At 42.7% G+C, this 20866-nt stretch overlaps 2 protein-coding genes across 4 annotated transcripts in view; one reads left to right on the top strand and one right to left on the bottom strand.

The window, feature by feature from the left end:
- Window positions 1-14489, top strand: part of LOC110521771 (insulin-like growth factor-binding protein 3) — a 91253-nt gene extending 76764 nt beyond the window's left edge. For all 3 annotated transcript variants that reach the window (XM_090231938.1, XM_021599618.3, XM_090231939.1), the window contains exon 4: window positions 9641-14489. In XM_090231938.1, coding sequence (XP_090088064.1) covers window positions 9641-9766 — 126 coding nt within the window. In that variant the 3' untranslated portion in view covers window positions 9767-14489. The remainder of the gene's footprint in view (window positions 1-9640) is intronic.
- A 1042-nt stretch (window positions 14490-15531) lies between these two features.
- Window positions 15532-19732, bottom strand: LOC110521770 (insulin-like growth factor-binding protein 1). The gene is made up of 4 exons (XM_036969076.2): window positions 19056-19732; window positions 18682-18809; window positions 18098-18226; window positions 15532-17577 (listed from the first exon to the last, which is right to left on the bottom strand). The coding sequence occupies exons 1-4, from the start codon at window positions 19444-19446 to the stop codon at window positions 17452-17454; spliced, it is 774 nt and encodes a 257-aa protein (XP_036824971.1). The 5' UTR covers window positions 19447-19732; the 3' UTR covers window positions 15532-17451.
- Between the last annotated feature and the right edge of the window lie 1134 nt (window positions 19733-20866).

Below are 20866 nucleotides of genomic sequence, written 5' to 3'. Positions count from 1 at the left end.
TATATATTTGTTAACCTGCATATTTTGCTAAAAGAAGTCCAGGTTAGCAGGCAATATTAACCAGGTGAAATTGTGTCACTTCTCTTGCGTTCATTGCACGCAGAGTCAGTGTATATGCAACAGTTTGGGCCGCCTAATTTGCCAGAATTTTATGTAATTATGACATAACATTGAAGGTTGTGCAATGTAACAGGAATATTTAGTCTTATGGATGCCACCCGTTAGATAAAATACGGAATGGTTCCGTATTTCCCTGAAAGGATAAACTTCTTGTTTTTGAGATGATAGTTTCCGGATTCAACCATATTAATGATCCAAGGCTCGTATTTCTGTGTGTTATTATGTTATAACTAAGTCTATGATTTGATAGAGCAGTCTGACTGAGCGATGGTAGGCACCAGCAAGCTCGTAAGCATTCATTCAAACAGCACTTTCGTGCGTTTTGCTAGCAGCTCGTCGCTGTGCTTCAAGTATTGAGCTGTTTATGACTTCAAGCCTATCAACTCCCGAGATTAGGCTGGTGTAACCGATGTGAAATGGCTAGCTAGTTAGCGGGGTGCACGCTAATAGCGTTCAAACGTCACTCGCTCTGAGACTTGGAGTGGTTGTTCCCCTTGCTCTGCAAAGGCCGTGGCTTTTGAGGAGCGATGGGTAACGCTGCTTCGAGGGTGGCTGTTGTCGATGTGTTCCTGGTTCGAGCCCAGGTAGGGGTGAGGAGAGGGACGGAAGCTATACTGTTACACTGGCAATACTAAAGTGCCTATAAGAACATCCAATAGTCAAAGGTATATGAAATACAAATACCTTTTATAATTCCTATAATAACTACAACCTAAAACTTCTTACCTGAGAATATTGAAGACTCCTAAAAGGAACCACCAGCTTTCATATGTTCTCATGTTCTGAGCAAGGAACTTAAACGTTCTTTACATGGCACATATTGCACTTTTACTTTCTTCTCCAACACTTTGTTTTTGCATTATTTAAACCAAATTGAACGTTTAATTTTATTTGAGGCTAAATTAATTTTATTGATGTATTATATTAAGTTAAAATAAGTGTTAATTCAGTATTGTTGTAATTGTCATTATTACAAATACTTTATTTTTTATTTTTTATCGTCTGATTAATCGGTATCGGCTTTTTTTGGTCCCCCAATAAGGCTAGAAAACTGTCACAGAGGTCGGTGGTGATTGTGAGAGAGGGGTTTAGAAGAGCACTCTTGGGTCTCCTTGTTCATTCCTTATGGTGTTGGAGAAAGGCAGATTTGGTTGTGGCAAGTGAGTCCTTTACTTGTGAATGTACGCCTGTGCTCTGTGCTCATTTCAGAGTAGCTGCACTGAGGCTCTCATTAGCCCAGCTTTATTTAGAAAAGCAATATCCTGCAGCCATTTGCGGGCCAGGGAGTTACTCACACACACATACATGCACACACACATGCACACACACATCACACACGCATATACATATATCTATCTATATATATATATATATACATATATCTATATATATATATATATATATATATATATATATATACACACACACACCCACACATACACACACACATGTTTTACGAGCCTGTGTTTACCCTGTGGTCAGCCAGGCTCTTTTTAATGTCCGTGACGCTCGGTGGCGCTGCTATTAGCCCAAAAAGGGCATTATAAGTGCACACACTCATATACGCACAGAACACACTCACACCCATAAAGGAAGCATTATGACCACGCACACACGCATGCACACACACACACCTATAAATGCAGCATTATGAATGTGTGGGGTGGATGAAGTGTGCTCTGTTAGCATCGGCCATGTGTACACCGTTAGGGCTCAGGGGCTAGGTCTCAGTGGCTAGGGCTCAGGGGAGTAGAGTTTAGCATTTAGGGCTTAGGTGCTAGGGTTTAGTGTCTATGAATCCCCACTCAGGGTCAGACTCATTATGGGGAAAGGAGGGAGTCAGGCAGGCTCTTTCACAGACATTGCCAATAAATAAGTTTAGTCTTTAGGCTGAAGAACTGAAACATGCCAGCATCTTTCCTCCAAGGGAAAATAAAGTGATTCCTTTTTTGGCCTTTTCATTGTTAAAGTTCCTCCTCTGCCCTCAGTCTGTTTCATATAGGGAGTTTGTCCCTAATGGAAACATATTCCCTATATAGTACACTACTTTTGATCAGATCCCTATTGGCCCTGGTCAAAAGTAGTTCACTTAATAGGGAATATGGTTCCATTTGGGATCAAGCTGGGCTAGGGAGGTTTAGGTAGAAGATACTAAGAAAGAGAGAAAGTCTACATGCTAGTCAGTGGAGATGACACTGCTAATAGTTCACAGATGAAACAGAGACTGAATGGAAACTCACAGGTAGCCAAGCAAGTAGGGAATGCACACGTGCACACTCGCTTACTCTCGTTCTCTTTCCTTCTTTCTCTTTCCCACATACTGAGCCACATGAACGAATACTACAGTACTTACCATAGAATTCTATGGTAAAGTGTTGTATACTGTAGAATACTATACTACACACTGTATTATCCCTTAAGCATGTATAGTACTTGCTATATCATGTTTTACTATACTGTAAAATACTACAGTAAATACTACAGTATTTTCCACACAAAAAAACACTGTAGTAAATACAACAGCAATATCAGCAAAACACTACAGTCCGCAAAAACACTACACTCACTTTTACTATAGTAAATACTGCAGTATATTATTTACATGTACCCTACCCATTCCCCTCCCCATATTGAAATTTGAGCCACCCATACGTGAGAAATCTACATGCCAAGTACAGTATATACCATATATTGTATTCCCTACAGGTTATGAAAAAGAGCGGAAGTGCTTGTACTATCCTACCTACTTATCGTTTATCGAAATTTTACTCTTTTAGTATTTATACTGAAGGAGAAAGCCTCCACTTCTATGTCAAAGATAATAAAACAAAAACACTATGGTAAATACTACAGTAATGTCTGCAAAACACTACAGTAAATACTACAGTATACTACAATCCACCAAAACACTACATTAAGTATTTATACTATATTTAACTGTAAATACTAAAGTGAAACAGTATACTGAAGTATACTACAGCATTCATTGTAGTATTTTGGACTAGACAGTAAAGTCCACAAAAGTGAATACTATAGTATTTATATCATAGTATACTATAGTATATTTTTGGGGGGAGGGGGTGACACAATCCTCCCCCTACACATACATGCATGCATGCACACACAGAAACGCACTCACACACATACACAACTACACACACATAAGCATGCACACGCACGCACACATGCACACACACATTCCCAGGACTCCATCATCATTAACCATCTCAGGAACACAATGTTAAGCTCTCTTCTCCTGTCTCGTCCGCTGGTCAGAGAAGAAATAGGACCTGCCCCAGAGGAGAGGAGAGGAGCAAGGCAGGGAAGAAGGGGAGGAGGAGCTGTGGTGAAAGAGAAAAAGAGGGAAAGGAATGATGGGAAGGAAGGACATTCTGTGGGCCGAGATGACAGTACTGAGAGTATGGGGTTACACTATTCCCTTTATAGTGCCTTGGTCTAAAGTAGTGCACAATATAGGGCATAGGGTGCAATTTCAGAAGCAGACAGAGTCCTGTAGTTGGTGCAGGTATTTTCATTTGTTTTCCAGTCTTTGATCCTAGTGCTCAGCTGGCTGGCTGGCTGGCTGGTGTCTGACTCGCTGTCTGGCTGGCTGGCTGGTGTCTGATTCGCTGTCTGACTGGCTGGCTTGCTTACTGGAGGGCTTGACGAATGGGTGGGTGGCTGGATGATTGGATGGTGGGTGGCTGGTAGTTGACTGACTGACTGGGTGGCTGGCTGGCTGGTTTGCTGAATGGCTGGCTGGCTGGCTAAGTACCTGTGTGGGTGTGTTTGTGTTTGTGTGGGGGCGCCATAATCAGCTCCAGATGATTTTGAGCTTGTGCCAGATGCCCAAAATAGCAGTGCTCCTTTCCCCACGGCCCTCCAACTGACTCTCACAAATATTATAGCAACTCCATGTTTACCATCACACTATTTCACTCTGTCGCTCACGCCGTATCCTCTCCTCGCTCTATATGTCCGCTAAATTGAAAATTACTTTTACATTTGTATCGCAGAATCTGCCACTCTTCAGCTTTACAGATTGAATAAAACCCTTACTGTAGCACCCTGCAAGCCTGATACACAGATCCTTTCAGAGAAAAATAGAGACACACACGCACGCACATGTACACACACATTCTTGTTCGTGAACGTGATGTTTGAGTTCTGCTGAAGCCTGGCTTGCACACGATTCTGAATAACATCCAAGTTGAGAAAGGCAAGAGAGAGAGAGAGAAAATAAGGGTGGGTGGAGAGGAGAGAGATAAATTGAGGTCAGCAAACAGGGGAAGAAAGGAGTGGAGCAATAGGACACACACAGTCTGGCAGGTGGCTGTGGAGAAAAGGTGTTATTATTACATTAGGGACAGATCGCAATTTACTGGGGGAGAGAGTTGGTCAAAAATAGGGAGGGTTGTCAAACTTTTTTGTTTTGCTTTGGGGAGGGTTGTGTGTTTTTTTCGTTGGGCACAGGGGAGGGTTGTGCATTTTTTCCCTGGTTAATTTCTTCCATCCTAGCCAAATGTCCTCATCAGCTTGCATGCTCCTCTCCTATATCAATGTGGTTTGGTACTTCCCTTATGTACTACGCTTTTCAATGTGCTAACTTTTACTGTACCACAGGTCAGTACAGTCTGCCAGTGGTCTATCCTGCCCTCATAGTGACAATAGTGGTAGGTGGATTGTTGGTCCAGATCTGCAGTAGACTAACTAGCAGTCATACCACACATACAAATATTCAAAGCTGCCTACATTTTTTTTTATATGAATCAACAGGAACAAATAGGAATAGCTGATAGGCTGCGGACACGCCAGGTGCGTATTTGCGCATGAATGTACAGAGAAGACATTAAACACACAGTTCAAAAATCTCCCCTATTGATCTTGTTTAGGCACTATACAATTCTCCTACCTGGACTATAGTAGCCTGCAACAGCAAAACGCAACGCATGATTGCATTATTGTTTACATGTGAGCACAACATTCTAGGCTGCAGTGAAAGTGCCATTTGAATAACGACGCAAAAGCTTTTTGATTTCAATGTGTCAGTCGATTTGGATCAGCCGTGGGTCGACTCTCTACAGTTCGTACGGTCTAGATGGGCGCAATAGCGGGCCAGTCTGGCTGTATTTGAACTTCTGATACTGAATGTTGCAAATCATCATTCTCCCAAGTCGTCCTACAATAATGTGGCCACATATCCTCCCAGCGGGCCCAGTTATTCAGGAAGCTTAACACACGCTCTCAGATCAAATCAAATCAACTGTATTTGTCACATGGGCCGAATACGACCTTACCGTGAAATGCTTACTTACAAGCCCTTAACAAACAATGCAGTTCAAGACAGAGTTAACTTCTACGGGATTGGTGTCCCAAACCAGGACAGCTGTTGCTCAATATGCGATAATCAAATCAAATCAGATTTTTATTTGTCGCATGCGCTGAATACAACAGATGTAGACCTTACAGTGAAATTGCGAGCCCCTAACCAACAATGCAGTTAAAAAATATATGGATAAGAATAAGAAATAAAACTCACAAGTAATTAAATTGCAGCAGTAAAATAACAATAGCGAGACTATATACAGGGAGTACCGGTACAGAGTCAATGTGCGGGGGCACCGGTCAGTTGAGGTAATATGTACATGTAGGTAGAGTTATTAAAGTGACTATACATAGATGATAACAACAGAGAGTAGCAGCGGTGTAAATAACCCTAACCCCTAGGTAGCCATTTGATTAGATGTTCAGGAGTCTTATGGCTTGGAGGTAGAAGCTGTTTAGATGCCTCTTGGACCTAGACTTGGCGTTCCGTTACTGCTTTCCGTGCGGTAACAGAGAGAACAGTCTATGACTAGGGTGGCTGGAGTCTTTGACAATTTTTGGGCCTTCCTCTGACACCGCCTGGTATAGAGGTACTGGATGGCAGGAAGCTTGACCCCAGTGATGTACTGGGCCATTCGCACTACACTCTGTAGTGCCTTGTGGTCGGAGGCTGAGCAGTTGCCGTACCAGACAGTGATGCAACCAGCTCTCGATGGTGCAGCTGTATAACCTTTTGAGAATCTGAGGACCCATGCCAAATATTTTCAGTCTTCTGAGGGGGAGTAAACTTTGTTGTGCCCTATTCACAACTGTCTTGGTGTGCTTGGACCATGTTAGTTTTGTTGGTGATGTGGACACCAAAGAACTTGAAACTCTCAACCTGCCCAACTGCAACCCCGTCGATGAAAATGGGGGCGTGCTCGGTCCTCTTTTTCCTGTAGTCCACAATCATCTCCTTTGTCTTGATCACATTGAGGGAGAGGTTGTTGTCCTGGCACCACATGGCCAGGTCTCTGACCTGCTCTTTATAGGCTGTCTCGTTGTTGTCGGTGATCAGATCGTGTTGGAGTCGCGCTTGGCCACGCAGTCATGGGTGAACAGGGAGTACAGTGTTGAGGATCAGCGTGGCAGATGTGTTGTTGCTTACCCTTACCACCTGGGGTTGGCCCATCTGGAAGTCCAGGATCCAGTTGCAGAGGGAGGTGTTTAGTCCCAGGGTCCTTAGCTTAGTGATGAGCTTTGTAGGCGCTATGGTGTTGAACTCTGAGCTGTAGTCAATGAACAGCATTCTCCCATAGGTGTTCCTTTTGTCCAGGTGGGAAAGGGCAGTGTGGAGAGCGATTGAGATTATGTCATCTGTTGGAGTGGATCTAGGGTATCCGGGATGATGCTGTTGATGTGAGCCATGATGTGAGTTGATCAAAGCACTTCATGGCTACCGACGTGAGTGCTACAGGCGGTAATCATTTATGCAGGTTACCTTTGCTTCCTTGGGCACAGGGACTATGGTGGTCTGCTTGAAACATGTAGGTATTACAGACTCGGTCAGGGAGAGGTTGAGAATGTCAGTGAAGACACTTGCCAGTCGGTCCGCGTATGCTTTGAGTAGACATCTTGGTAATCCGTCTGGCGCCGCTGCTTTGGGAATGTTGACCTGTTTAAAGATCTTGCTCACATCGGCTACCGATATCGTTATCACACAGTCATCCGGAACAATCCAAGCAGCTGTTTCTCATGCACCTAGAACCTACCGCTACAATATAGCCTAAATGTTTAGCTTTTACATTTTTTAAAACTTTTTTTAAAATTACCTTTTATGTGTGGCATAAACATATTTTATTTTGATCAGGCTACTTCAAAAGTCTCCTGTAGGCATGCACACGTTCTTCCAAAATATAATTCCAGCATCCTCAAAAAATTTACCAGGTTTCCATCCAGCCTTTTCATGCGAGTCAAGTAGCCTACATGTCTGATAAAATGTATCACACCACATCATGGGAAAGCATGCAGTTTATTAGGCTACAGATTAAGTTATGATGAACTTCACATGAGGTTGATGCTCTTTTCAATAAATATCAAGGGTCTTAGTCTGGTGACAAGATGATCGATCCATGGCTGCCATTTGACAATTAAGTAGGTCTGCTCATAAGTAGGCTCAGCCGTGAAGTGGTAGGCTACACAAGCTCATAGAACAGGACCGCCGAGTGCTGAAGCGCGTAGCGGGTAAAGATTGTCTGTCCTCGGTTGCAACACTCACTACCAAGGTCCAAACGGCCTCTGGAAGCAACATCCGCACAATAACTGTTAGTCAGGAGCTTCATGAAATGGGTTTCAATGGCCGAGCAGCCACACAGAAGCCTAAGATCACCATGCTCAATGCCAAGCATCAGCTGGAGTGGTGTAAAGCTTGTTGCCATTTAACTCTGGAGCGGTGGAAACGCGTTCTCTAGAGTGATGAATCACGCTTCACCATCTGGGAGTCCGACGGACGAATCTGAGTTTGGGGGAATGTTACCTGGCCAAATGCATAGTGCCTGAATGCATAGTGCCAACTGCAAAATTTGGTGGAGGAGGAATAATGGTCTGGGGCTGTTTTTCATGGTTTACCCTAGGCCCCTTAGTTCCAGTGAAGGGAAATCTTAATGCTACAGCATACAATGACTTTGTAGACTATTCTGTGCTTCCAACCTTGTGGCAACAGTTTGGGGAAGGTCCTTTCCTGTTTCAGCATGACAATTCCCCCGTGCACAAAGCGAGATCATTAAAGAAATGGTTTGTCAAGATCGGTGTGGAAGAACTTGATTGGCCTGCGAACAACACCTTTGGGATGTTGGGGGCCTAATCCCCCAACATCAGTGACCAACCACAATAATGCTCTTGTGGCTGAATGGAAGCAAGTCCCCACAGCAATGTTCCAACATCGAGTGGAAAGGCTTCCCAGAAGAGCAGAGGCTGTTATAGCAGCAAAGTGTTGATTAACTCCATATTAATGCCCAGGATTTTGTAATGAGATGTTCCACGAACAGGTGTCCACATGGTCATGTAGTCAGTGGCGGCTGCTGAGGGGAGAACGGTTCATAATAATGGCAGGAACGGAGCAAATGGAATGGAAACGGCGTGTTTGATGTATTTGATACCATTCTACTGATTCCGCTCCAGTCATTACCATGAGGGTCATGTGAAAATATGTTTTACGTTGAGGAGGGGGGCGCATCCTTTTTTTCTGACACCTTGTGTTGGATCAACAATTGATGTGCTTTCCGTGAAAACGCTAATCTGTTTCAAATCGATGTCCTTTCCCCTCTTTGTCATCCTTCCCCTTTCTGTCCTCTTACTTCAACCCCTCTCTGACCTTTTTCCCCTCTCTGTCCTCACCCCCTTTACTTCGTCCCTCTCTCCCCCTATCCCCTGTGTCTTTCTACCCTTTACCCTGTCTGCCGGTCTCCCCCTCTCTCTAAAGGTTCTCTCTCTCTCAATTCAAGGGATTTATTGGCATGGGAAACACATGTTAACATTGCCAAAGCAAGTGAAATAGATAATAAACAAAAGTGAAATAAACTATAAAAATGAACAGTAAACATTACACTCACAGAAGTTCCAAAAGAATAAAGACATTTCTAATGTCATATTATGTCTATACAGTGTTGTAGCGATGTGCAAATGGTTGAGGTACAAAAGGGAAAATAAATAAACATAAATATGGGTTGTGTTACAATGGTGTTTGTTCTTCACTGGTTGCCCTTTTCTTGTGACAACAGGTCACAAATATTGCCGCTGTGATGGCACACTGGGGTATTTCACCCAGTAGATATGGGAGTTTATCAACGTTGGGTTTGTTTTCCAATTCTTTGTGGATTTGTGTAATCTGAGGGAAATATGTGTCTCTAATATGGTCATACATTTGGCAGGAGGTTACTATCTCTCTATCCCTCTCTCCTCTTTCACCCTCGGAGTGTTTCTAGGCTGCCAGGGCTAGTTGAATGGTGTTAGTGTGTTAGTCCTTCCCATACGGGTGTTACCTGCCTATGAGATACAGCTTGCTGAAGGCTGCACACATCTGACAGAAAAAAGTCCCTTTCTAGTCTGTCAAAGTTGAAAGGTCGTTTTATATGATAGAATGTTGGTTGTTATATTGAATTAAATGTAACTCTATCTTTCTTTATTTCTCACTCTATTTCTGTCTCTCTCTCTGCAGTGCCGTCCATCCAAAGGGAGGAAGCGAGGTTACTGCTGGTGTGTGGATAAGTACGGTCAGCCTCTCCCCAGCTACGATGGAAAGGAGAGAGGAGAATCCCAGTGCAACAACCTGGAGAACAAATGAGAAGCAGAGAGAGAGTGGATGGATGGAGAGAAAGAACGAAGCAAGGAGGAGAGAGGAATAGGAGAGAGACTTGTTTTCACTCCGGCCCTTCACAAAGCACAGTCAAAAGAGCGTCAGACTGTTGACCTCAGGTCACATGACTGCCGGATAGGGAAGGGGGGGGGGGGGGGGGGGGGGGGGGGGCAGAGGGGGGAGGGAGTGAGAAGACTGGTGGAGCACAGCCTATAGGCCAAGCCTTCTGTCCATCGTCTATAGCTATCTGCTCTGTGCTATGGGAACCTCTTCACCTTGAATGAAAACAAGAGAGAGAGAAACTAATCATCTCCACTATTCTTTTAGAGAGAGATGGAGGGACTTTTCCACTGTATTTAAAGTGTGAGTGACTGTGACCCAACTAAATGTGTGTATGTGTGTTTGTGTGTGTATGCGTGTGTAAATGCTGTCTTTCACTAAGATCAGTTTAGAGATGTTAGAACACCCAAACCCAAATCCAGCCCCCTTCCATCCTGTCATGCTGAAACTCCTCCTCTTTCTCAGGGTCCATCATTATGAAGTGAAGGCTTATGGTTTGGCCAGCCTCTGATCTCTTTCATGCCATCTTGGACAACACTGGCCTTCCCCACTGTCTCCAAAGCAACCAGCTTGTCCAACCCGATGTGCTGCGTCACATTTACAGGTTTAGGGGGGAACGAATGGAGACAGTGCCCAATAACAGTGCCTTAAAACCCCACACTGCCCCCCTCACCCTCTCCGCCCTCTCTCCCCCATCCCTAACCCCTATCCCTCCCTTTCCCATAGTCCTTCCTTTGCCTTCTGCAGTCCTCATAGGTGCTCACGTAGTTTTACCACCATTCAGCCCTGGAGTCTGGTCTGGTTAGTTAGCTGGTAGGCTAGCCGAGCCTAGCTTAGCTGCCAAACCGTCACTCCTCCAGTCAGGAAATAGGGCCAGCATTGTTGTCATAACAACTTGGTCCCTCTATCTGCAGTCCTCTTCCTGTTTATGGTGAGTATGGCCGGTTGTAGGGTCCTTTAGACTGGGCATGCTCGATGAGACTGGATTGCTCTCTCTTCAATAGGTCCCCATTCTTCGAGCCCAAGCGCAATCACTTAAAGCACTTCAGCTGCATCCAACCAACCAATTTGGACCAATTATAAATAATTAGGTGGGTGCTTATGTTTGTCCTGTTTATTATACAAGTGTGTATTATACACGTGAAATTAGAAATGTGTTTTTTTGCATATCCCTACTCCACCTGAGACACCCTCGGAGAGTGAGGTCAATGCCAGGTCTTCCATTATCAATGGCAACCCCGGATCAATTAGTTAAGTGCCTTGTTTACATCAACAGATTTTTCACCTTGTCAGCTTGGGGATTCAAGCTACCAGCCTTTCAAACTACCACAAAGCTCTAACCGCTAGACTAGCTGCCTCCCATAGCATAGCAATAATGCAGTACCTTTTCCATAGTGGCAACATTTGACAAGGTTTATAGCACTGTAGAACAAAACAACAAGAACTACAATCAACAACAACAAAAAATATATATATATGCTACACCAGGACTTCAGACAGTGATCTTACTCAGCCTAATAAACAAACGGCACTCCTCAGAATTTACATTCAATTCAAAGGGTGTTTTCTTTTAATTTATATTGCTCTTGGAGATGCTTGTATGATCTTATGCCAACAACTCCACAAGATGGACACAGCACCAAATATGCACTCAAGAAGCAGACAGGGGGTCTGAGGAAAGGGGCGTGGTTCTCCTAGAGATGCTTCCTGCTTCCTCTATTGCGCTTTGACATATCCTGTGTCCAAAATGGCACCATATTTGGATGACATTTCAGATGCAGACTTTAACAGTGGAGAGTGCATAAGAAAGAATGCTAGCCCAGTAGCTTGGTTGCACTGAATCAGCTACAAAGTAACGTTAAAAAAACAACAACAACAACTTCAAACCAACCTACCCGCTGGTACTATATGACATTTTGTCAGAGCACTTCATTTAACGGTGAGGAAGCTATGTGTCTGAATAGACATACAGTGCCTTCAGAAAGTATTCAAACCCCTCAACTTTTTCCACATTTTGTTAGGTTATTCTAAAATTGATTAAATACTTTTTTTCCCTCATCAATCTACACACAATACCCCATAATTACGAAGCAAAAACAGGTTTTTAGAACATTTTGCAAAAAAAACAGATATCACATTTACATAAGTATTCAGACCCTTTACTCTGTACTTTGTTGAAGCACCTTTGGCAGCAATTACAGCATTGAGACTTCTTGGGTATGACGCTACAAGCTTGACACACCTGTATTTGGTGAGTTTCACCCATTTTCTGCAGTCTCCATTTTCAAGCTCTGTCAGGTTGGCTGGGGAGCGTTGCTGCACAGCTATTTTCAGGTCTCCAGAGATGTTCGATTGGGTTCAAGTTTGGGCTCAGGCTGGGCCACTCAAGGACATTCAGAGACTTGTCCCGAAGCCACTCCTGCGTTGTCTTGGCTGTGTGCTTAGGGTTGTTGTCCTGTTGGAAGGTGAACCTTAACCCTAGTCTGAGGTTCTGAGGGCTCTGGAGCAGGTTTTCATCAAGGGTCTCTCTGTACTTTGCTCCGTTCATCTTTGTCTCAATCTTGACTAGTCTCCCAGTCGTTGCCGCAGAAAATCACCCCCACAGCATAATGCTGCTACCACCGTGCTTCACCGTAGGGATGGTGCCAGGTTTCCTCCAGATGTGATGCTTGCCATTCTGGCCAAAGAGTTGAATCTTGGATTCATCAGACCAGAGAATATTGTTGTTCTTCATGGTCTGAGAATCTTTAGGTGCCTTTTGGCAAACTCCAAGCAGGCTGTCATGTGCATTTTACTGAAGAGTGGCATCCGTCTGGCCACTCTACCAGAAAGGCCTGATTGGTGGAGTGCTGCAGAGCTGGTTGTCCTTCTGGAAGGTTCTCCCATCTCCACAGAGGAACTCTAGACCTCTGTCAGAGTGACCATCAGGTTCTTGGTCACAACCCTGACCAAGGCCCTTATCCCTCGATTGCTCAGTTTGGCCGGGCAGACAGCTTTAGGAAGAGTCTTGGTGGTTCCACATTTCTTCTATTTAAGAATGATGGCGGCCACTGTGTTCTTGGGGACCTTCAATGCTGCAGAAATTTCTTGGTACCCTTCCCTAGATCTGTGCCTCGACACAATCCTGTCTCGGAGCTACGGACAATTCCATCGACCTCATGGCTTGGGTTTTGCTCTGACATGCACTGTCAACCGTGGGACCTTACATAGATAGGTTTGTGCCTTTCCAAATCATGTCCAATCAATGTAATTAACCACAGGTGGACTCCAATCAAGTTGTAGAAACATCTCAAGGATGATCAATGGAAACAGGATGCATCTGAGCTCAATTTCGAGTCTCATAGCAAAGTGTCTGAATACTTATGTACATGTATTAAAAATAAATTAGCTAAAATTCTAAAAACCTTTTTTCGCTTTGCCATTGTGGGGTATTGTCTGTAGATTGCTGAAAAAATGGTTGCATTTAATCAATTTTAGAATAAGGCTGTAACTTAACAAAATGTAAAAGCAGTCAAAGGATCTGAATCCTTTCCGAAGGCACTGTATGTACTGTACATAAAATAAAGTAAATAAAGAAGTAATTTATCTAATAAATAATTCAATGCTGATCCAAACTACGTTTTATTTTCTTATAAAGGATTCAGTGACTTTCGAATAGTAGGGGAGATTGGGGTAAGACTAGCCAAAGGGTAAGTTGAAACCACCCTTGTTTCTAGGAAAATATACACAAAATTAATAATTTGAACAAATATTTAGGAAGAGGTGATCATGGAGTCTGTGAAGGAAGAAACCACATGGAAAAAGTGGTGAGCAAGTTACGTCCAAAAAAACAGATTTTTACCAAGTCAAATGAATTTCATCCTGAAATATATGTAGATAGCTTTGTAAGAAATAATACTATATATTTAACTTAATGTGTGATTACATTCAAGTGATGTTGAATGTAAAAAAAAATGGCTCAACTTACCCCACTCTCCCCTACCACAAAGTGGAAGTTGATTCAGTGTATAATTACTAATTAATGTTTATATTTTAATTAACACTATCTCTTCTGTTTCTCAGCAGTATCATTATTTTGTAAACTCCATACATCTCCGGGTCTGTTGCCCACGGTAACTATCAGTCAGTCACTCAGGTCACTGGTCTGTCTAATAGGTGTATAACAGAGTTGGGGTCATTATTGTTTCAATGCACTCAATACAGTATTCTAAAGTTCTTAATGAGCAAAATGTTCATTTCAAAATGTTAACTTCCTGAATTGACAATGTGGCTAAACCCAATCCTGTTGTGTTTTCCTATGGGTCTGTCATCCAGTAGACCTCTGTCAGTCAGTTCAGGTCACAACTCCACTACTTCTCTCTGTGCACGCCAACGTGCACGCCATGCCATTCTGTCTCAGTCTGGGTCCACTGGTCACATAAGAATCTCTGTTGTTCACGGGTAACTGTACTTTTTAAAAAATGTATTTATTTATTCAAATTGTATCATTTAAAGAGTTTTGATTCTTTAAAGAATAGAAGCTTCTCATGTTACTAAACTAGAAAATCACACAGCTATTCTTTCATTTGAGAATGGAAAATTATTTTGTTCAAATATAATGTATATTGAATGTATTTTTTAAATAAAAAATTAACACAATTTGTATTTACTGTTGAATGGCTTGAGGGCGTTTTTACGAGTCAGGCTATATTACCTCAGAGAGCTGAGTAGTACATTCAGCACTCAATACGGTCTAATTCAGAGTTATAGTATGTAGGCCTACATTAAATAAAGTGTGTACATCACATGTTCAAGCAGATGGGGAAACAGTTGGCAACCAAAAAGATGACCAGAGGATTTTTTTTTGATATTGATGAAAAGGTTCAGAGGTTCTGTTTTTCTCATCAAATCCTTGTCCCTCGCCCTCTCTCTCTCGTTCTCTCTCGACCTCTCTCTCTCTCTCTCTCTCTCTCTCTCTCTCTCTCTCTCTCTCTCTCTCTCTCTCTCTCTCTCTCTCTGTCTGTCTCTCTCTCTCTCTCTCTCTCTCTCTCTCTCTCTCTCTCTCTCTCTCTCTCCTTCATCCCTGGAATGTGGCAACAACGATAGACAAAGCGATAGGTCAATTTGTAAAAAACTTAAATGAATGTGGTGGTGCCAGGCAGGCTGGCAGTGGGCACGTTGGGGACGTTGAGGGAAATGCATTCAACCAAGACAAAATGCATTCAACCATTCAACCTGCATTCAACCAAGACAAACGGAGAGCGGGTCAAAAGGCCGAGAGAGAGGAGAGAGAGAGAGCGCGGACGGGCAGGGCTGAGCTATGACTCTTTGGCCCTATTTATACCTGGTTCAAGCATGCAGCCTTTTTTACGGATCTTGTCCACACTGATTGTGTCCTCATTTTTGTCAGTAGATGATTAAAAGATGCATTGTGATCTGATTGTGATCAGATCTTAGAAGTGTAAACAGACAAGATCATGTCAAGATCAGGACAAAATCAGGACAAAGGACGCATGTTAACGGCAGGTATAAACAGGGCTTCTGGTAAGGGAGCATAAAGACTGATTGATTTATTGATTGAATGTCTTTGATCATTAGAAATAGTAGGCTGCTCCAGCCAAAGACAACATTAATGATTGAGGATAAAAACACAAAGCCAGAAGGCTTATTTTCATTGTAGTCTTGTTTGGCAACACAATGACCAAAATAACATATTTGAGGTTAAACATTTTAATTAAATACATTTTTTTTTTACACATCTCAATTACAAAAGTGTATATACATGAGTGAGCAGTCAGTCACTTTGGAATAATTGCTCTCTCGCTCTCTCATAATGCGTTCATGTTATATAAAGAACAGTGATGGCAGTCAGTAAAGAGAGGTAGGTCAAGGTAGACACCCGTCAGAACAAGGGACAATGCAGGAGCATTACCCATCATGCAATTCTGCAAAACCCACACTAAGTTTCTTGAAAGGTAAGAATGTCCAAATTAGTCATTTTCTGCATTCACTGATGTAGCCGAGTGTCATCATGTATGAATCATATCAGAAATAAAAACAAACAAAACCATGTCAGTGAACATAAAAAAACTATTAAAAGTCACATGATATTTAGAAATCCTTCAAAAAGGAATTTGGGTCACACAGTGCTTTTGTTTATGTTTGGTTCGTTTCAAAAGTAAACCACCAGACAAACTTCAAAAGACCTGGACCCAGTTTCCAGATAGCGATGGAATTTAGGCTTATGAGAGTTTTAAGGATGCATCTTTCCTGCAATGACCAACCAAGGTCATTATCACTATTCCACAATACTGACAACGGATCAGCTCCTAGTGGCTCATTCTAATTCTTACCCTATAAAGTAACCGAAAGGTTGCTGGATTGAATCCCCGAGCTGACATGGTAAAAATCTGTGGTTCTGCCCCTGAGCAAGGCAGTTAACCCACTGTTCCCGTGGATGTTGATTAAGGCAGCCCCCCCGCACCTCTGATTCAGAGGGGTTGGGTTAAATGTGGAAGACACATTTCAGTTGAAGGCATTCAGTTGTACAACTGACTCACTATTCCCCTTTCCCTTAATAATGCACTGTCAAGATTTGGCAGATCACATGTTAGGCTACATATCATGAGATATATTGAGGCAAAAAAGTACCAAATAGCAAAGCAAAACTCAATTGAATGAACATGCAATAGATTTCAATATCATTGAAATATAGGCCTATGTAGAATATACTGTAGGAAGGCTATTTATCTTTTAACGCAGTCATCTCGGGTTTTCATTTGAAGGATCTTTAAATCGCTTGCTTGTTTGTAACAATGGCAAAGACATTGGCAACTTTCTATTTGTAGTCAACTTCGTTGTGAAGTTATCGACGGTCACAGAGAGACAGATAAGCATCTTGATTCTGTGTTTAGCAGAGCTCTTCTGTGTATAAAGTGAAAAACACATCCAACGATGTTCTATGAGTGGTCTGAGGCAGTCGGTAAATAATGAGTGTTTTTTCAAGTGCAACTTTAGTAATGATAGTTTTGAGAAACAGTGCAGAAATGTAACGATGCTCCTATGAATGTTTTGAAGATGAACTTAGCCTTAAAATGCTTTTGGAAAACCGGGCCCAGAGCAACATGGAGTAACTCAGGGCGTCGATACATATATACACTTTATACACTGATAATAATGCACACATAATAATAACGATAAAAATAATAATGAAAATAAGGCTAAATTATATAAATATTAAAATACAATTACAAATGAATACATACAGTACATAATGTGAAATAAGTAAGGCTGTAGAGTTAAAATGTATTAAAATATAAAAATCTCCTTTTCCGAAAAAAAAATGATTTTCTCTTTGTTGGGGAGGGACGGGGTCAGGATTCATGGATTGGGGGTCAGGGGTCCGGGGCTGAGGGTCAGGGGACATCAGTTCCACAGTGATAGTGTGTACCTGAATATCAAACACCGCCATGGACAATTAATAAATAACAAGTATCTAAAGAAAATCAGTGGTTTACTGTGTGTGTGTGTGTGTGTGTGTGTGTGTGTGTGTGTGTGTGTGTGTGTGTGTGTGTGTGTGTGTGTGTGTGTGTGTGTGTGTGTGCGTGTGCGTGCGTGCGTGTGTGTGTTCTGCATCAGTGGTTGATCTCTTCAGAACATTCTGCATCTCCAGACAGATCAGTGGATCCTGGAATCTTCTTTCCATTCCAGGAGGACACACACCAACACCTGCCTCTCTGTCCATCAAGAGACGACTCACACTGGTGAGAGAAAAGGAAAGAGAGAGAGAGCAAGAGCGAGAGAAAGAGATTAGAATCCCTGGGTATTTTTTTCACAATTTAACACACCTCCACCTAACCACCTGTTCAGATATGCTATGACCCTCATCTGTGTGCAGCCTCAACCTACAGTACGAGGTAAGCACACACCAACTCTAAGACACGAATGTACAGGAGCACACACAGAGAGACACACGTGTATAGTCACGCTGCGCCAAGGCAATGACATCAACGCGAATATAGCTGAATGTGCTCAAAGGTGTAAACACTGCTATACAAATCTGAGCTGTAGTTGGCACAATATTGGCTACACACACACACACACACACACACACACACACACACACACACACACACACACACACACACACACACACACACACACACACACACACACACACACACACACACACAACCAGGTGAGATTATTTCACACTGACAGGAATCATGAATTGCGCACCAATGCCAAGTGCACACACACACACAGATAAGGTATATCTACCTGTTTGGCTTTGTAGAGCCCGTGTTTGTTACAGTTTGGCAGGTAGAACCTGGTCAGATTGTCTCCTAGCTTCTGCTGTGACTCAGCGATCTTCTCCAGAGCTCTCTGCAACTCCACTTGACAGGGAGCCTGGGAGGAGAGAGAAGGAGGGTCACATACTTGAGATGGGGACTTTCTGTATATTTGGGGACTTTGTTTATTTTAGGTGTTTTATCTATGTTCATTCGCTTCTAAATGTGACTCTGAACAGGCTACATGGGTGACATACTAGATAGAGTATCTCACTAGTCATCTAGAGCTGTTGTTCTATCCTATCAACCCACACAGTCAAGGCCTGTTGTGGCAAAACACTGGTAGCCTATTTAGTCAAATAGTTCCATGATAGGTCATAGGTAGGGTGAAGAACACACATACGCACGCACGCACGCGCGTGCACACACACACACAAACTTCAAAGGCACTCGAACGCCCCCTTGCGGTATGACGCTTAATACCCACCAGCCAAACATGCTTTGACTACAAAAGTTTTAAGCATGTTGAATTATAGTTGCAAAACGGCTAATAAATGTTCCATGACCGCTCACCTGCTCCGCCAGTTCCTTCCTGATTGCGCTAACTTTGGCTTTCATGCTCTCCTGCGCGTCCGCGGCAGACGGGGGATCGAAGGCCTTTCTGATGACAGGATGTCTGATCGTGAAGCAGGCGATTGACACTGCGGCAGACAGAGAAAAGACGGAATGAGAGTGTCAAGAAGGGGAAAAGCAGAAATCACAGTATTGCACTTCTGCACAAATACATTTGTAAATTATGAATAATATGCAATCTAATTATTATTAGCCTATCATTATCAATCAACTATTAAAACGATAAAACACATTGGCTATTATTATCATAGGTCTATTACAGATTTATGACATATATGCAATGTATAAGCATTCTGCAATATGGGTTTGAATACCTGGGTTTGGGGGAATTGGGCTCCTTTCGGGCTCGGGGTTCGCCATACACACCGCCTGGCTGCGAATAAGGGAGTGCAGCGGCTGGAGGTCGCCGGGTATTGGGGTGCACCTCAGTCCATACCCGCATGGCGCCGTGTAGATTCCGCACAGTTCCCCCGTCATCAGGGCGCAGACAAGGCAGCATCCGCAACCCGGCTCACTCAGAACCTCCATACAGCCGTGCGCCACCACTGGACACTCGCTCAGCTTCTCCGGCGCGCACGGGGCGCATCGGATCGGCTCTTGAGCTAACACCGCGGACCCCAACAGAGACCCCAGTACCGCAGTGACCAGCACCGAGCAACATACCGCTGCTGCCACCAATACATTTTTCAGAAATAATCCACTCATTGTAAACGGAGAGTCTGGTAGACTAAATATAGAACAAGGAATAAAAGTAGTTATAAAAGGTTAGGTAAAGGACACATAACCAGGATTCGTTTATGTTCCTTAGTCTCTATCCTTTCATTTTGAAAAAATGACTAACTACTCCAGCCATATTTATACCAGGGTCCTCGTAAAAACGTTTGACGCATCGGTATTATGAATGATTTCTGAAAAGAAGGTGTACTGATCTGAGGGCTTCTGATTGGCCCGCGTTCGTCCGATCAGTGAGCTTATTTCAATACAACAACACTTCAATATTTATATTGGAACAGACGGAGCCCACATGACGCGCTCTCTGTGCACTGAAAAAAAGGTAGTTAAATGGTTCTTCTTCAGCCTAAAATGACCTACCCAAATCTAACTGCCTGCAACTCAGGACCTGAAACAAGGATATGCATAGTCTTGATACCATTTGAAAAGAAACACTTTGACGTTTGTGGAAATGTGAAATGAATGTAGAAGAATATAACACATTATATCTGGTTAAAGATAACACAAAGAAAAAAACGTTTTTTTTTTGTCAGCTTTGAAATGCAAGAGCAAGGCCACAATGTATTATTCCAGTTTAGATGCAATTTAGAGTTTGGCCACTATATGTCAGCAGTATATGTGTAAAGATTTATCCTGATCCAATGAACCATTGCATTACTGTTCAACATGTTGTATCAAGTCTGCCCAAATATGCCTAATTGGTTTATTGATACATTTTCAAGTACATAACTGTGCACTTTCCTCAAACAATAGCATGGCATTCTTTCACTGTAATAGCTACTGTAAATTGGACAGTGCAGTTAGACTAACAAGAATGTCAGCTTTCTGCCCATATCAAATTTGTCTATGCCCTGGGAAATTTTCTTGTTACTTACAACGTCATGCTAGTCACGTTAGCACATTTTAGCTCAACCATCCTGCGGGGGTACACCGATCCTGTAGAGGTTTTAAGGTTCCTTGGATAGCTTTTCCTGATAAAGAACATTTGAGTTAAGTGTGGGGTTCTTGACATGACATCTATGGTGCTTCAGATTTTTAAAATGTTATTGCAATGTATGAAAACCTGCAGATGTGTCACCTTCATAGCACACAGAAAATTGGCCAGCGTTAACTAGTGTTGATTTTTCAGTGTCACATTTCTAGTGTTGAGTCAAGAGTTAAATTAACACTGTAGTTAAGTTAACATTCAGTGGTGTAAAATAACCTGTGTTACAAGTTCAACCTAAAACATGCCCATCATTATCATATTTCCCAGCATGCTCTATTACATGTTGAGTTTTAGAATTGTTTGTTCCACTATCTATGTTTTCGCAGGTACATTAATCAATTAATTAATCTTAAGCAATGCATATATACAGTGCCTTGCGAAAGTATTCGGCCCCCTTGAACTTTG

This window comes from Oncorhynchus mykiss, chromosome 4 (assembly GCF_057628025.1).
Source record: "Oncorhynchus mykiss isolate SJ-2025 chromosome 4, ASM5762802v1, whole genome shotgun sequence".
NCBI lineage: Eukaryota > Metazoa > Chordata > Actinopteri > Salmoniformes > Salmonidae > Oncorhynchus > Oncorhynchus mykiss.
The sequence above is the reverse complement of the archived record's forward strand: the minus strand, read 5'-3'. Positions and strand labels throughout refer to the sequence as shown.

Excerpts from the sequence above, each read along its gene's own strand:
- LOC110521770 (XM_036969076.2), bottom strand. The coding sequence starts at position 19,446 with ATGAGTGGATTATTTCTGAAAAATGTATTGGTGGCAGCAGCGGTATGT. Across the intron at positions 18,810-19,055 it reads CCCAATTCCCCCAAACCCAG|TGTCAATCGCCTGCTTCACG; the intron begins GTATTCAAACCC and ends TGTCTGCCGCAG. Across the intron at positions 17,578-18,097 it reads GGCTCTACAAAGCCAAACAG|TGTGAGTCGTCTCTTGATGG; the intron begins GTAGATATACCT and ends TTCTCTCACCAG.